The 18,789-nt window shown below is 35.1% G+C and overlaps 1 protein-coding gene across 1 annotated transcript in view; it reads right to left on the minus strand.

The window, feature by feature from the left end:
* rk (G-protein coupled receptor rickets) overlaps nucleotides 1-18,789 on the minus strand; it is a 354,008-nt gene that overhangs the window by 90,858 nt on the left and 244,361 nt on the right. Inside the window, exon 4 of the mRNA XM_075378867.1 lies at nucleotides 18,484-18,555. Coding sequence (XP_075234982.1) covers nucleotides 18,484-18,555 — 72 coding nt within the window. The remainder of the gene's footprint in view (nucleotides 1-18,483; nucleotides 18,556-18,789) is intronic.

The raw sequence follows: 18,789 nt of genomic DNA on the forward strand, positions 1-18,789 counted from the left end.
GGGCACATATGCCCGAATTAAATACAGCATGCGCGCGCCCTTTAATGGAATAATTTATTTAAACAAATTAAAAAAATATATTTAAATAAAATGATAAATATTTTAAATTAAGTTGTGTGTGTAAGTCGTGCATCAAAAACAACCCACAGTTGTTGGACTTTCCCGGAACGCGGCTTTAGCCGAGTAACGGTCGGCTAAAGTTGTTTTCAACTTATTTCTTTTTTATTGGGTTTCGTTTTTGATGCGGATAAGTTTGTTGTTTTGGAATTTGGAGCCTAGGACTTTTATTAAGATATTCCCTTTTTTGAGCTCCATCTGTTGATCGGGCCGTAGTCAGTGATGGATAATGTTTCGGCGGCACATAGGGCTTCCGGTTTGATTCATGTATAATAGTGTTTTCATTCAATTATAGAGATTTTTTATTGTAAGTGTTTTTGACGAGTTGAAAGGCCAGTTCTACTTTGTTTCTTTCTGTTTCCATCGTTATTTCGTTCTCATATGTATATATATATATATATACACCGATTTGGTTCGGTTATGAGAAAGGCTCTTTTATATTTCTGTTCCATTTTTTTTTTAATAAATAATCAAACCATGTAAAAAAAATCTTCCCATAAATTCATTTAATATAAAACTAAAAAAAAAACATTTTTCTGTATCCTGTTTAACATGTACATATATGTGGTCAAATTAAATTTAAATAGCAGCGCTGCACAGTGAATTTCTTCAAAATAATTTTTATGTTAATAAAATAAATAATTAACAAAATATTTTTTTTATATTTAATATATATATCTTAACATTATTTTATGTGTTTACATTTAAACAATCGATATGGATTTTAATCACGAATATCTTTTATCTTATATTTAATGTTTGTGTATATATATATATATATATATATTTTTTTTTTTTTAATATATTTCTACATAAGCTTGAGACTTGTACGTGGATTATAGAAATGGAATTTTTTAACGTATGAAAAATACCATGCAGATGGCCCAGGCGCTACTACTCCGTCACGGATAATTTATCTTACAATAATGTTATCAATAAAATGCACTATTATGTAGCAATTCAAATAAAAAATTTATTAGTTAACTTTCGTTAAAACTCATTTTGTTAATCATACGTAGTGCTGTACAAATATAAAAAAAAGAAAATTAATACAAATTAAAAATTAATTGTATTAAAATAAACGCCCTTCTGTTGTAGTTTTCTATGAAACGCATAAAACAACATAACATTTAATTTATTTTAATAATGTGTATGTTCAACTAGTGAACAATAAACATCCCCTCCACCACGGCCCAATGAAGATGATATGTGTGACATATAAATGAGGTGTAGTCTTGTACACACTCAGACCGACCATTCCTGAAATGTATGATTAATTGGACCTCAACCACCAAAGTACACCGGTATCCATTGTCTTAACATTCAAATCCGTATAAAAGCAACTACTTTTTACTAGGATTTCAACCTCAGAAACTTCATCTTCGAAAATCAGCTATTAAACAAGTAATAATATGATATGAAAACAAAATTCAGCTGTTCAATATTATTTCAGGATATAGATTTAATTAAGAAAAAAAAAGCCGTAATAAGAAAGGGAGTCAGACAAGGATGTTCCCTATCCCCGTTACTTTTTAATCTTTACATAGAACTAACAGTTAATGATGTTAAAGAACAATTTAGATTCGGAGTAACAGTACAAGGTGAAAAGATAAAGATGCTACGATTTGCCGATGATATAGTAATTCTAGCCGAGAGTAAAAAGGATTTAGAAGAAACAATGAAAGGCATGGATGAAGTCCTACCCAAGAACCACCGCATGAAAATAAACAAGAACAAAACGAAAGTAATGAAATGTAGTAGAAATAACGAAGATGGACCACTGAACATGAAAATAGGAGGAGAAAAGATTATGGAGGTAGAAGAATTTTGTTATTTGGGAAGTAGAATTACTAAATATGGACGAAGCAGGAGCGATATAAAATGCCGAATAGCACAAGCGAAACGTGCCTTCAGTAAGAAATATAATTTGTTTACATCAAAAATTAATTTAAATGTCAAGAAAATATTTTTGAAAGTATATGTTTGGAGCGTCGCTTTATATGGAAGTGAAACTTGGACGATCAGGGTACCTGAGTAGAAAAGATTAGAAGCTTTTGAAATGTGGTGCTATAGGAGAATGTTAAAAATCAGATGGGTGGATAAGTGACAAATGATGAGGTGTTCCGGAAAATAGATGAAGAAAGAAGTATTTGGAAAAATATAGCTAAAAGAAGAGACAGACTTATAGGCCACCTCCTGGAATAGTCGCTTTAATATTGGAGGGACAGGTAGAAGGAAAAAAAAATTGTGTAGACAGGCAACGTTTGGAATATGTAAAACAAATTGTTAGGGATGTAGGATGTAGAGGGTATACCGAAATGAAACGACTAGCACTAGATAGGGAATCTTGGAAAGCTGCGTCAAACCAGTCAAATGGCTGAAGACAAAAAAAAATTAATTATATTTACATTAATTAAATAGCCGTTGGCAACAATAAATTACGACATTCGTTTACGTAAGAAGTCGTGATATAATAATTTTTATACGACTGCCCAAAAAGGAGTGTAGTGTATTTAGGGTGTGTGTATGTAGATTTGTTCCATCGTAGCAGCTCAACGACTGAACCGATTTAAATATATGACTCCCGCATTGGAATCCTTACGTTACCGGGAGTGTCATAGGTTATATACATATACTAGCTCTCCGTCGGAGCTTCGCTCGCGTTATACGGTTACTTGCATTTCCCGTAGCGGCCCATCTTTTTATTTTATATTTTGGTTGCGATTGATCGGGTAATTATTTTATTTACCCTAAAAAATAAAAAAACCCTCTTCCTCTTTATCTAATAGTATAGATAGATTACTTTATTTTATTATATTATTATGCAATATTATTTATTCGATTGATTTTAATTATTCAGTTCAAATTTATTAATTCTATTCATTAAAGTCTGAGCTTCAACCAAGAAATATATATTTATATATACAGTGGATTTAGGTTAATAGAACCACCGGTTATTCGGGGCAGCCTTGTAATTGGGGCATTTTTGTTAAAACAGAAACGTATTGGTATAATTCATGTAAAATTACGTCGGCTTAGAAAAATGCCGCTTAGAAGGCTCACTAGCTCGTTCGTTTCGTTCTTTTATTTCTAAAATATCACAATTTTATTAGCGATTTAAATCGCTCGACTGTTGTTGAATGTTGTATTGAGGGAGGTGACTTCCTTTTATCACTGGTCTGCACAGTACGTAGTGCGTGGCGACACAGTTGACATCATGTAGTTACGACGAGCAAAATGTTTTTAATTTCTTCATTGCGAGTCCATAGTTCATGGTGTATGGTGACGTTGTTATCGTTTTCCCGTAATTAATTTTAATCGTGGGCCTCTCTGTAATAAACACATCGTGTTATCTAACTAAAAAAAAACTAACGGTTCGAATTATTGTGTTTTGTTGCACGAATACGTCCTTTTTTTTTTGTCTTCAGTCATTTGACTGGTTTGATGCAGCTCTCCAAGATTCCCTATCTAGTGCTAGTCGTTTCAATTCAGTATACCCTCTACATCCTACATCCCCAACAATTTGTTTTACATACTCCAAACGTGGCCTGCCTACACAATTTTTCCCTTCTACCTGTCCTTCCAATATTAAAGCGACTATTCCAGGATGCCTTAGTATGTGGCCTATAAGTCTGTCTCTTCTTTTAACTATATTTTTCCAAATGCTTCTTTCTTCATCTATTTGCCGCAATACCTCTTCATTTGTCATTTTATCCACCCATCTGATTTTTAACATTCTCCTATAGCACCACATTTCAAAAGCTTCTAATCTTTTCTTCTCAGATACTCCGATTGTCCAAGTTTCACTTCCATATAAAGCGACACTCCAAACATACACTTTCAAAAATCTTTTCCTGACATTTAAATTAATTTTTGATGTAAACAACTTATATTTCTTACTGAAGGCTCGTTTAGCTTGTGCTATTCGGCATTTTATATCGCTCCTGCTTCGTCCATCTTTAGTAATTTTACTTCCCCAATAACAAAATTCTTCTACCTCCATAATCTTTTCTCCTCCTATTTTCACATTCAGCGGTCCATCTTTGTTATTTCTACTACATTTCATTACTTTTGTTTTGTTCTTGTTTATTTTCACGCGATAGTTCTTGCGTAGGACTTCATCTATGCCGTTCATTGTTTCTTCTAAATCCTTTTTACTCTCGGCTAGAATTACTATATCATCAGCAAATCGTAGCATCTTTATCTTTTCACCTTGTACTGTTACTCCGAATCTAAATTGTTCTTTAATATCATTAACTGCTAGTTCCATGTAAAGATTAAAAAGTAACGGAGATAGGGAACATCCTTGTCGGACTCCCTTTCTTATTAGGGCTTCTTTCTTATGTTCTTCAATTGTTATTGTTGCTGTTTGGTTCCTGTACATGTTAGCAATTGTTCTTCTATCTCTGTATTTGAACCCTAATTTTTTTAAAATGCTGAACATTTTATTCCAGTCTACATTATCGAAAGCCTTTTCTAGGTCTATAAACGCCAAGTATGTTGGTTTGTTTTTCTTTAATCTTCCTTCTACTATTAATCTGAGGCCTAAAATTGCTTCCCTTGTCCCTATACTTTTCCTGAAACCAAATTGGTCTTCTCCTAGCACTTCTTCCACTCTCCTCTCAATTCTTCTGTATAAAATTCTAGTTAAGATTTTTGATGCATGACTAGTTAAACTAATTGTTCTGTATTCTTCACATTTATCTGCCCCTGCTTTCTTTGGTATCATAACTATAACACTTTTTTTGAAGTCTGATGGAAATTCCCCATTTTCATAAATATTACACACCAGTTTGTATAATCTATCAATCGCTTCCTCACCTGCACTGCGCAGTAATTCTACAGGTATTCCGTCTATTCCAGGAGCCGGAATACGTCCGACGATGACAAATTAAAACTTCTTGTTATCGGTAAACCAGGTAAACCACGATGTTTTGGGCGGGTTAGAATGGAGAGTTTACCTGTGCATTACTATTTTAATTAATAGGCCTGAATGACGAGTCTAATTTTTTGCGATTGACTGAGCGCTTGGGACATCGCGTTACAGAAAAAACAATCAACAAATATTTGTCGGTTTATTGATGATAACTATGCTGCCCATCCTAATGTAGATTTACGAAACATTCAAAATGAGTTTCTGCCACCGAATACGACGTGTTTAATTCGACCACTTGACATGGGAATAATAAAAAATTTATTTACCAACGTAAACTAATAAGTTACATTTTACTAGAAATTGAAGGAAATACATTGCTTTCCTCGGCTACGGCTAAAGATTTAGTCCACGTATAAATTCGTTACAGGCTATTCAGTTCGTATCGGATAGTTGGGATGAAGTAAAAAGTAGCACTACCAGAAATCGCTTTACTAAAAGCGGTTTAAAAGTGAATACCGTTGATGAAACTGAAACAATCGATGCTAATGACAATGATTACGTTTTATTTGCAGCACCAGGTCGAAAAGTTTGAAGAGTTTTCAAATACAGACCAAAAAATAGAATGCTATGATGAGAATGAAACCGATGATGAAGAAATAATTAAAAACAATACTGGTACTCGACAACTGGAAGAGATTGAAGAAGATGACAACGAACCCGATATCAAGCGCGTATCTATAAAAGTTGAAAAAAAATTCATTGACGGACTTCAGCAGTATTTTATACAAGAAGGTAGTGAAGGAAGCCCGCTAGAAGAATTAAGAGTCTGTGCGAAATTTGTAGAACGCTAAGTATTAAAAGATAGACGCAAAATAAAATAATTTTTTCAAAACTTTTTTCAACAAGTAAGAAATATTAAAGGATTTTTTTTAATTTTACTATTCATAACTAGCAACTATAACTGTATTTTGTACCTCTATTTTGTTTATCAATCGTTATTTTGTTTTTTTTTTATTACAAAAACTATTCAGTAAGGCATTGTTCCTTAACAGTAGTTCTTTTTAAATGTAATAGGCCTGATTTTATATGAAGCTATGTAATGAAAAAGGATATTAAGTAATGTATTGTATTTTACATTTTATTTTTTTTTGTTGTTTGTGGGCGAAAAACGATTGGGCGTTATCATCGCCCGGTAGTTATTATTAAAAGGGTAATATAACTCCAAAATAATAAGCTATACAAGGTGCAAAGGTAATATTAATCATATAATAAAAATTTACTAAAACAAGCCGAGAAGGCAAAATAAAACCCAAAACTAATATCACAGACAAAGCTGATAAAATAATAGAATAAAGAAAGTATAAAAACTTACCTAACTATGATGGGTTGTGCAAAAATCCCCACCCCGGATAGTAAAATTAAACACATAGAACTAAAAAATCAAATCGAAAATAAAGGTTAAAATTATTAAAAAACTCTCCTTACAGAAAAAACATATATAAGTATATTAATCCTTTGCAGTAACCCAGTACTATGCAAAAAGAGAAACATTCGTTCCAAAACCCTACCATCATTGCCCAAGATATCACGAATGCTGCTGGGTATATTAAATTGACAACGCAACGCCGCATAACATACGCAGTCCACGAGAATGTGGTGTACAGTCATGCGGCAGTTGCATCGTGTGCACAAGGGTGGGTCTCCTCCTGACATTAGATATTCGTGTGTGATCCTCGTATGCCCCAACCGTAACCGGCAGAGGACCACTTCCTCACGACGAGAGTTCCTGCAAGAGGAGCCCCACGGAAACACTTGAGTCTTTAATCCGTCGAAGTTTACTATCGACGGCAGCCGTCCAGCCACTTTGCCACCTTGCTCGCAGCGATTGTTTTATATGATTAATAAAATCAAAGGTAGTAACTCGGGTGGTGAAAGGAGGCTGAATACACGCATCTTTCGCAGCAGAATCTGCCCTCTCATTACCAAGAATCCCAACGTGGCTAGGGATCCAGCAAAAACCTACCCTCTTGTTTCGTTTTTCTAACTCAGCGATTTTATCATAAATGCCAACGACGACAGGATGTCCGGAATAAAGGTTTTCCAACGCCTGGAGAGCACTGTACGAGTCACTGCAAATAAGAATGTTCCTATATTTAGGGCCAACGATACTTAGAGCCCTATCCACAGCGAGTAGTTCCGCGGAGAACACACTCGTAACACCGGGTAGGCCAAACATATAAGTCTATTCATTGAAAACAAAAGCACAACCAACGTTACCGTCATGCTTCAACCCATCAGTGTATACCACCACGTCTGGGTTCGACTTGGTGAGGAGAAACTGGAACACCTGCTGGTAAACAATAGGTGGCGTTGATTGTTTATCATACGTTGTAAGATCAAACGTAAAATTTACACGGTTTATTCTCCATGGGGGATTCGAGCACGGACATGATGGAAAGAACGAGGGAGTGCCAACATTCATACGCTGCAGCAGACGTCGTGTACGGACACCCACAGGCGCAGTACAACATGGACGGTCCTCATACTTCCTCAAATTAGGATTCTTAAGAACCGGGTCAAAAGCTGGGTGATTCGGCTGTCCGCTGAGACGGGCAAAATAAAATAACAAAAGCTGGTCTCATCTATCCCAAAGTGATGGCTCGCCACTGTCTACAAGTAAGCTTGCGATAGGGCTCGATTTAAACGCACCCGTGGCAAGCCGAAGAAAAGAATGATGCACACTGTTCAGCATCTTAAGTACGGTTTGACGAGCTGAGGAATAGGCGACACAACCATAATCCAAACGGGAATGAACAAGGAAGTATTTTATTAGAGTATTTACATTTTTATGTTGTAATTTATAATATTGCTCATGTAATCTTAATGTTAAAAATAAAATCGAGAACAGTAAATCGCTAATTCTAGTTTAAAAATTAGAATACATCTGTATACCGAATTTGTGCACAGCTCCTCATTTTTCGTTAATATCGCTTAATAGGACCAGACGTTTAAAAGGGCCGTTTAGCTCCGGTCCCAAAGTGATTCGATTATCCCGAATTTACTGAATAAACATATTTATATATAAATATTTCGGAAAAAAACACACACACATATATATATATATATATATATATATATAGGTTTTTTCGAAATTTTTCGAGAAAGAACATTTCCAAAAACCTTCTCAGTTATGTCAAGAAACATGGGTAAAAATTTGGTTGCGATTGATCGGGTAGGTTTTTTGTTTATTTCCAACAAACAAAAACCTCTTTTCTGTTTATATAATAGTGTAAATATGCAGCTGAATCAAAAGGAAAGAGAAATAACCTGGAAACTGATTATAGAGCTTGAAATAAGTAAAAAAGATAATACAAACGCATGTCCAAAAACTCTTTGATATCGAGTTACGGCTAGCGAAAAGTTTCGCGCGGATTTCAGTTCCCCCGGTGAAATTTCAGTCGATCAATAATTATGAAAAATGTTGTTTTTAATTATTTAACAGAAATTCACCTTCAAAGCTTCAAACCTTCAAAGCTTTTTAGCTCAAAAAGTATTGTATGTATCAAAAAGTTAGAGAGATAAAATCGTAGCAAATTTTGCTCTACGGTAGATAGAAAAGGAGATATTGAGCAAAAATAAAATAAACCTGCGTAAATTTCCACGTTTTTTCGCTGTAACGTTTTTCTACAGGGTCTCAGTTTCCGCAAATTTGGTTTTTTACTCTTCGTTTTGGTCGTCACAAAATATTCAAAAAGTACAAATACTCGAACTTTTTTAAGATAGCATGTATAATAATTTAACTGGATTATTCGTATCTAGAAGCATGGTGGGTTTGTTTGTTTTTTGTATGCGTTCACATTTTTATTTTGAATGAAGCGAGGTTTCCGAATCGTTCACAATAAAGCGTTGAGATGCGAGTTATTCAAAAACGACTGATTCATCTAAGAAATTTTTCAATTTTTAAAAAAAATTATTTAAATTGTTTAACTATGAGTTTTTTGCTTATTTGTTTGCGTGTTTGGACGCCTCCATTGAAGTAAAACCATTCGAATTGACCATTGTTTCATGTATCGAAGGATCGTTGTTTTTAGACACGCACTGTACACAAGCATCATTACTCCATTAGTAAAATTATATATAATTGTTCGATTTATATTTTAATTGTTTATTTTCAATTTATTTTTTAGGTTTTGTTTATAAATATTTATTTAAAATTGTATTGGTGTTTTGGGGATAATAAAGGAAAAGATTGGGGTTAGAACCGTGTTAAAAAATCACAACTCAAGAAAAAGTTAAAAAAGATCAGAATTTTGAAGCTCTTCGTTGTAAAGGGTTTTGTTGTTGTTAGTACGCTAAATTCATGAACGTTATTTAGTTACAGTTGGCGCATTTAACAAAATCATGTGTAATGAAACATAAACCATGTAACATGTTTGTGGCAGGCCATAGACCTTCTTCTAGTATTAATAAAAAATTTATTAAGGATTGATTAAACAATTCTTGAGATTTAAATTGATATCAATACAAAAAAAAATCGTAAATACTCATCGTGTTAAAAAATGATTGTCAGAGAGTTAAATTGAGGAAATTACTCGGATAATTATTTTCGTCTTGTAACAAAGATTTTTTTTTACAAATTTTATTAAAATTGATTTAGATTTTGATTTGATATTTAATTTAAAAAAAAAAATAATAAACTAAAATTATTAAAAAAAATTGTTTGTGTTAACAGAAATAAATACCAATAATTTATAAAACGTTATATTTTTCATTGTTCGAGGATTCTCAAAAAGTAGATTATATTCTTTGAAAATTCCCACTAAGCGCGCGTAGGGAAAGAAGTACAGAACGATAAAGAAATACAGAGAAAGGAGTTAAGAGAGAAAGAGAGAGAGAGAGTGAGAGAGAGATAGCGGTTTATGCGTGTATGTAATATGATGTAAGACACAAAAGGCGGCGGTATGCGGTCGTTGAATCAAGCGTGTTACAGAAGTACGTCACTGTTCAGTACTAGTAACGGCGGTAGAAAAGCAAGAGGGGCTGAATCGGCGGGTCGGTCGTGTTATACGTAAAGGCACGAAGAGCAAATATATATATATATATATATATATATATAAAGCGTATATATACAGCGAGTGGAACGGGAAAGGACTTCGGTTATATGAAGCGGTCGTTGACCCTATCTATTTCCAACCACCCTTACCCTGTTTAACAATCCAGCCCCTACGTAAAATCTTCCCTTCCTTAACTTTCAGTTACGTTGCGCGCGCACACTTACACATACGCGCCGTTTACTAACATCTCGACACTAGTACATAGTAGGAACGACGACTCGACACACTCCGAGATTTCATCTTAGATGCTACAAGACCCGTTCCACCCCGTCTAACAATTCCTTCATCGCCACTTTCTCCCGCTCCTTTTGCACATACCACCACACTATTACTGCTAACCGCATCCCTTAACCGCACACATAACCCCGGTCACAATATCACCCCCTTCCCTAAAAACCTACCGAACAGGCGCTTTCAAACACCCACATTGCGCACACAAGTATAACCACCCTCAATAATATTAAACGGAAGTAATTGTATGTGTGCGTTTGATATAAATAAAATTGCATAAGTAAATCGATGCATAATATCTTTTATAAACATTATTTCGTAGAATTTCAGTCTAGATCATCTACTTGCATTCAACGTACTGTAAATTAATTCTGTTCAGAATCAAAGTAAATCTAAATTTAAAAAAAATATATAATAAAAAAAGTTATAAACGAAAAAATAAACCCAAATATCTAACACAAAATATGGCAAAATCAAAAGAGCTCTTCAGCTCGAAGTAATACAATCCAGTGGGCTGGATAAAGAAGCCAAAAAAAAACAGGATCACAAACCTCACAAAAGCTTATTTAAATGACTAAAACAAGAAACGAATCTTAGGGTTGAGGAAACTGAGACGTTACACGACAATGATAAAGCCCGAGGTACCCTGCGTGGGCGAGAAGGTAGAAAAGGTAAAGAAAGGTAGAAGGTAGAGGCTTGAGAAGGTAGAAAAGAAAATACTGAAGAAAATACTTGGATCTGGAAAAGCAGAAGACGGTTAGAAATAATGAAAACCGATGAATAATGGAAAAACTATGAAATATACCTGACAGTAGACAAACTATCAGTCGCGAATAGAAATTGGACTTGTCCTGCAGGACAATCGATGTGAATTGACGAAAACGATAGAAGACAATTACAAAGCGGTTCAAAAGGTAAAGAAAATCTAAAAGAAACAAAAATAGAAACACGCGAAATCATAGACCGAGGGTACTTTTTCGTTTTATGCCCCCCACTTTTTTCAAATTTTTTGACATAAAAATTACTTAATATAGCATGTTTTATAATAATATATGAATAAAACATAAGAGAAAACACACTGAGTTGCTGTTTTGTAACGGTAATTTTAAACATATTAACGTACCTTACATATTAACATATCAGTCAAGGTTAATTAGTGAAGGGTAGGGAGCATAGGTTAATGTCAAGCGAAGCGATAACGAGTTGGAAAATCTACCTGAGAGAGGTGTCTGTGATGAACATTTATTAAAAAGGTGGTCCAGGAATGACGGTAGAAATAGACGAGTCCTCGTTTTCAAAAAGAAAGTAGAGGCGGAATTCTTTCAAATCAGTGAGTATTTGGAGGTATTTGCAGAGAAATTATAAATATAATCTAACGAAACTTAACCTACGCTCGCTAACCTTGACTAATTAACAGTAAAGTTTAGATTATTAAATATTAAATTCAATAACTGTTTTTTAATATGGTAATATAGAGAATGTTTAAAATGACCGGCATAAAACACTGTGTTAAAAAGCATTAGATAGTGTATCTAATGTATTATCGGGTTATTTTTATCGCGTTCTAGGGTTACTACGGTATTTCTCTAATGTTTTATTCATCAATTATTGTAATACATGCTATATTAAGTAATTTTTATGTGAAAAAATGCGAAAAATGTGGGGAGCGTAAAACGAAAAACTATCAAGATATTGACACGTTCAGACGAAAACTCTAAACGTGAAAAGGATTTCAAAAGAAAAGAACAAGAACAGAATGGACTCAGCAAATTCGAGAAGTAGACTCAAGCAAAATGAAAAATCACTGGAAACAAAACAAAAAAGATGTTAGTAAGTGATACCAGTTATGGTAAAGACAATTTGAAAATCTTCTCACTAAAGATTAAAACAGTAATATTTTTTCAATTATTACTTAAATCTTTATTTTTATAAGTTAGTGATATTTGAACCACCACAAACCTGTTTATCCTATTTATTCTGTCATTATGTATGTCTAAATTTCTTTTAAATGAAAGCCATTTACTTTCAAATTAAATATTATATAGATTTAAATAAATCAAAATTAAATTTTACACTTATGTTCTACATTGCAATAAAGTTCATTTTTTAAATTTATTCATGTGTTTATACAGAGTGATTTTTTAGTTCTGTTACCCAATTGTTAATGTCTGGTAATTTTTTTCTAAGAAAAGGAAATTTTGTTTTGTGACACGATGTTGGTAACGCTACTTAACCGGTATTGATACGGCAGTGTGAGTTGATTCTCCTTGAGCTGTGTAAACGTTTTTGCCGTTTCCGGTCGTGTTGCGAACAGAATGTCTTTTACCATTGAACATCCAGTTTTCATTATTGAATAATATTTTACTACGAAATCGTACGCGAGTGTAAAAGAATCACATCAAATTAAATTTGTTGGTGTTCCTCCGCCAGAAAAAATGTCAATTTCTAGGCTAGCAAACCGATTTCGAGAGACAGGTAGTGTTTGCAACAGAAAACGTAGCGGTCGACCAACTCGCTTGACAGATGACGTTTTAAAGAATGTGAAAACAAGATTGCTCAATTCTCCACGGAAAAGTTTAAAAGCTCCACGCAAGTCGGTTTGTCATATTCGAGTGTTCAGAAAGCCGCTAAAAAATTGTATCCGTATCGCGTACGATTAGTCCAAGAGCTTCAGCCTTCAGATTTAAACAAGCGATTGCAATATTGCCGTTGGTGTAGGTCTCTCGTAAACGATAACGGAATCGAATTTTTAAACACAGTGTTCTTTAGTGATGAAGCTTGGATCCATCTCGACGGTTATGTGAACAGTCAAAACTGACGAATTTGGGCGGTTGAAAATCCTAACGCTTTACAAGACAAATCTTTGCATCCTGAAAAAGTTGGTGTGTGGTGTGCGATATCTCGTCATCATACAGTCGGACCCATATTCCTCGAACAGACAGTAAATGGTGAAGTATAAAGGAATATCGTGCGCCAATTTGTGTCCCTCCTGGAACCTCAAGAACGGTATTGCTGGTTTCAGCAAGACGGCGTTCCGTGCCACACGTCTCGAGAAACCACAGATTTTCTGCAAGAGTTCTTTTGATGATCGAATAATAAGCAAGGGCTTATGGCCTCCAAGGTCCCCAGACCTCACATCTCCTGACTACTTTTTGCTGGGCTATATTAAGTCCGAGGCCTTCAAAAGCATTCCTCACACTATTGATGAACTTAAAGTCAATATTACAGACTTAATCACGAATATTTCCAATGCGACTCTTAAAAAGGTTTCTGCTAATTTGCTGAAAAGTGTCCGTGCATGTATAACCGCAAGGGGTGGGCATTTTGAGCCTATTCTTTAACAATTATGTAAGTAATAGCTATTTATTAAATCTCTTTTGTAAGTAACAAATAAATTTCTTTATTCCACCTAAATTTCCCTTTCTTAAATTATATTTAAAATTGGGTAACAGGACTAAAAAATCACTCTGTATTTATGAATATACAAAGTATTAAAAAAAAAATTAGTCCCTTTTTCTTAAAAAGTAGCAATATATTTACTATACAATTCTACCAAACCAGACAACAGAACTGTTTTCCTATTACTCAACACAATACTTGAGCGTAAAAAAGAGACATATTACGGTACCGTCGCTATTTTTAATAAATTTCCTAACTATTTAAAAAAATTAGTTATTTCAAATATAATTAAAAGAATTTTTTTTACAGATAATATAATTTTCTCAGTGAATTAACCATACTTATTTATATGATAAGAAAATAATTTGTTATTAAATAATGCAAATTAATTAAACATTTTAAAAAGCTCTAAATCTTTTACTCATTTTTTAATGGATATAAACATTTATGCTAAAATAATTTTCATTAATGCCTTCTGAATTATTATTGTGTTTTATTTTTTAATAATTTAATACTTTAAAATATTTCATTTTCTGTTAATTATTGAATTTACATTTTAAATTATTATTACATTTAACCATATCGATTTTTTTCTATTTGTCCAGTATAAACCGCATTGCAGCTTTTTATTTCGCCTTAGCTCTGTTGTTTCATCTTTTTTCCAGTATTCTTTCATCGTTTTACACTGTCGTTTCTCACTTTTAAAATTGAATCCTCTGCACTTTTCCCCGGTCGAAAATCATACTGGTCTTTGAATTTCAGATTCAAGGAGCACTTTCAGAGCATCGCTAAGAAGGCGTGTGATGACTAGGGTGGTCCACCTCGAACGGGATTTAAATTCTAAAACAATGAAAATTTTGTAATAAGGTGTATGCTAGGCGATTACGCTTTACGCATCGCCTGTTTGAGCGAACAGAATGAGGTATAAAAGCTACCGAAGTATTCTGTTGAGGGCTAAACGTCACCTGTTACTTATTGTTACTGTTACTTAATTGGGGCTATATTTCACATGAGGCAGTTATAGTTATCGCGGGTGTTAAACCGATTGACGTCCTTGCGTCGGAACGCCGGTTACGTTACGCTGTCGGGTGAACAGACTGTGCAGCGTATTCGGGAAATAGAGGAGAAAGGTTTTAGTATTCGGCAGGACGGGTGGGATGAGAGGGCAGACGGGCGGCGGTACACGCACGGTCTCTTTCCAGACATAAGGGCAGTGGGTGTCACCTCATGGATTTCCCCGAACCGGCATATGACTCAGTTCCTTTCAGGGCAAGGCTCATTTCGGTACAGTCTGGCTCGAGTGACTCGGGTCAATGACCTTGAAGCTTAGTATCGATGACGCATCTCATGTGCTGTACGTCTGCTCAAAATATAAGTTTAGATGTACAGAGGTGGTCAGGGAGCTTGAGGGTATCGGTTCGAGTCTGGATCTGCGGGCTTACGGGAAAGTTAGAGAAGAGTGGCGCATTGCTGAAAGACTTTTAAGGTTTTTGGCGCTTGGAAGGACTGTAAAGAAGAATAGGAGCCTGGGTGGCTAAGGACCTGTTTGTGTGCTTTTCCGCCAGAGTAGGCGCATTCGGCAATAGTACCCGTTGTTATTTGGTATGTTCATGACTTAATTGGTAATTTTAGTTGCTTTACTACGGTAGGTGTCAAAATTGTGATGTTGCGAACAATTTTTGAAGATATGGGATTGATGTTTTGTTATAGCTCAATTTGTAAAGTTTTATTTGGTTATCAGTTTTTCAATTTGGTTCTGATTTTGGACAATTCGGTTTAGAAAATACGGAATATAATTTAATCTTTGTTATTTAATGGGTTTTAACACCGATGGAGATGTCTTTCGAGGCATTTGCATCGGTGTCATCCTGATAGAACCCGTATTGATGACTGAAATATGTAATCAAATATTGAGGGTTTAGAAGATGACCTCCGGTAAATCTCATCAGGGCTAGGAACGGAGGAGGTGGTGTGGCGACCGGGATTGTCACTAAAGGAAGACCGGGAGTGTCTTCCTTTATGGAAGGGGGTCAGGGTGTTACTTCTTGCTTTCTTCCGACCAAGGATCTTAATTTGTAGTTTTGTCGATTTTGATTCAGAAATCCTCCTCCTTCTTCTCTAGATTCAGAAACTAAGATTTTTTCTTAATTTTCCTACACCTCTTGAGAGATCAATTCTCCCAATATAAAATTATTCTCAGTATCTCGAAATTTCACCTAATTAAAGTCATATTTTAGTTACGCGCATTTGTTATATTCTCCCGCTATAACGTCGCATTTACGAAAGTTAGGCAAAATACATAACAGCGGAATAAGATATGCCACAGGCGCATTCAGTACAAACCCGGCGACTAGTCTAATGTCGGAAGCCGGAGTAATTTTACTGCATTATAGAAGAGAGATCCCACTGCTAACATATGCAGCAAATGGGCCTTCCTTACCCGTATAAACATCAAAATGTTTAACGATCATCCTTTGGCTGCATTATATGAACATCGTGCTACCTATTCCAGACCAGCAGGTATCACAAATTGACAAGAAAATAAGAAATTGCTTTACCAGAGACATTAGAAATTTCTACAATAAAAAATAAAATAAAATACGACCATGGGTTTTACTAGTGGTAAGAGTGGATCTTTCTCGTGAAAAAATAAAAAAGAAGCCACCAGTAATCATAAGCCGTGGACTTAAGAGCTTTTTACCACCATGGATTCTAAGTCAGGAATATTTATCAACCGTCAGTAGCTACGAAGAACACATAAAAATTTATACCAACGGTTCTAAAACAGAACTTGGTGTTGGATGCTCCATGAATGTAAATGGAGAAGCCTATTTTTGGAAACTACCAGATATGGCCAGTGTTTAAACGGCAAAACTTATTGCCATATAGCAAGCTCTTCGCTACTCGGAACACTAATGCGAAGAGAGAGTGCTAATATGTTCTGACTCTCTAAGTTCACTTACTGCAATTCGGAACAAGAACATTAAGAAAGTCCTTATTGGAAAAATCCTGTCCATTTTGTATGTTATAAATCAACGATGACTGCGATATGTATTTGTATGGACTCCAGGACATGCAGGTATTGCAGGGAATGAAATGAACAGACGAAGCTGCCAGAAAGGCGACAGTGTGTGATAATCTGGATATAATTCCTGTACGAGTGGCAGATGTTAAAAATTTTCTAACCAATACAATAAGAAACCGATGAAGTAATGGTTGGAGAAGATATAATACCGAACTAAAGCAGTTGAAACTTCTCCATTTAAATGGAAAAGTGATGTGAAGCTGACTAGCCGAGAACATGTAGCGGTGACCAGACTTAGAATCGGTCACACGTTAATAATAAATTCATATTTTTGAACCAGCGAAGAAAGACCAACGTGTGGTGTTTTTAATAAAGCACTTACAGTCGTGCATCTATTGGAAGAGTGTACCATATACGAGGGCCTCAGAAAGAGATTTGGACTAAGAAAGAGTATTGGTGCTGATTTGGAAAAAGGATATGAAGAAAAAACAGTTGCTTATCTACACGCCAGTGGACTGCTAAAAGGTCTATAAGTATATAAATCAAACTGTGTTAAAGAATCTCTAAAAGAGTAGTTAATTCTATTTATACAAAAGAAGTCTTGAATCGTAGCACGTACAGGGCTGGGAGATAGCCCTCTTGCCTAGACGCCTGGGCTCGCCTGCATGTAAGAATGGGGTTTCGGGACGTATCCGATGATGGCATGACAAACCCTCGAGGGTGGACTGATGGCGGGGGGGGGGGGGCAAAGGATATGCGCAAGGCATGTCTGAAGCCAAGTAGGATAGGATCGGCAAGGGCAGCCTCCCCGCCGAGGGGTTCTTTGACCGTCCTAAACTTGTCAAATTGCTCTTATGATGCGGGGGGGGGGGGACACCGATGGGTTAAGTCCTACGTGACATTTTATAGGGGGGCAGTCAACTTCCACGGCATCCTGGGGCGGCTGATGCGCTGCTTAGCGCGGTTTCAATTGCCCCGGGGGTGCTTAAAAAGAAGAGAAAGAAAATAATTTTTGGCTACGGACTTTTTGGATATGAATAATGTTGGTGTTAATACAATCTTTTTTACTTTTGTTTTGTGTTTTATTTATTGTTTATTTTTAATGTAAAGGCCCTTTAAACCCTGTAAGTGTTCTCAGTGGTTGTGTTTAATGTTTCTGTGTTGATAATTTTGGTGTTTTTAAATAAAATGTAAGTGTTCTTTACACCCTTACAAATGACGAACTTGATGATAATTTAAACCTTTCTTTTTCCTGTTTAGCCTCCGGTAACTACCGTTTAGATAATACTTCAGAGGATGAATGAGGATGATATGTATGAGTGTGAATGAAGTGTAGTCTTGTACATTCTCAGTTCGACCATACCTGAGATGTGTGGTTAATTGAAACCCAACCACCAAAGAACACCGGTATCCACGATCTAGTATTCAAGTCCGTGTAAAAATATCTGGCTTTACTAGGACTTGAACGCTGGAACTCTCGACTTCCAAATCAGCTGATTTGGGAAGACGCGTTCACCACTAGACCAACCCGATGGGTTGATGATAATTTAAACCTAATTTTAAAGAATGTGACGAGGGCTAATGACCGCAGAAGTCGATGTCCGTCTTAATATATATATATATATATATATATATAATTTATATATACATATATTTATATAAATATAATAATAATAGTAATAATAAATAATAACAATAATAATACGAATAGCAATACTTACAATGAGGTTAACTGAGACAGAGGTTCAAATGCTTCCCACGGTATTTCAACCAGCCCACAATTCCGTAATGAGCTGAAAGAAAATAAAATAACATTAATTAATTAATAAAATTAAACACATATTTTTGTACATAAAAATAAAAAAGAGAGGACCCCCGGAGGAGCAAAGCAAATTTACAAGGGTTACGAAAATCCGAGCTTTGTTCTACCTAACTGCAACATTATGAAAACATCATTCAGATATTCGGCATCATCACTTTATATATAATACATTTAAGGTAAGACAAGCAATGGGAAGTCAATTATC

The sequence above is a fragment of the Lycorma delicatula genome, chromosome 11, assembly GCF_047948215.1.
Source record: "Lycorma delicatula isolate Av1 chromosome 11, ASM4794821v1, whole genome shotgun sequence".
Taxonomy (NCBI): Eukaryota; Metazoa; Arthropoda; class Insecta; order Hemiptera; family Fulgoridae; genus Lycorma; species Lycorma delicatula.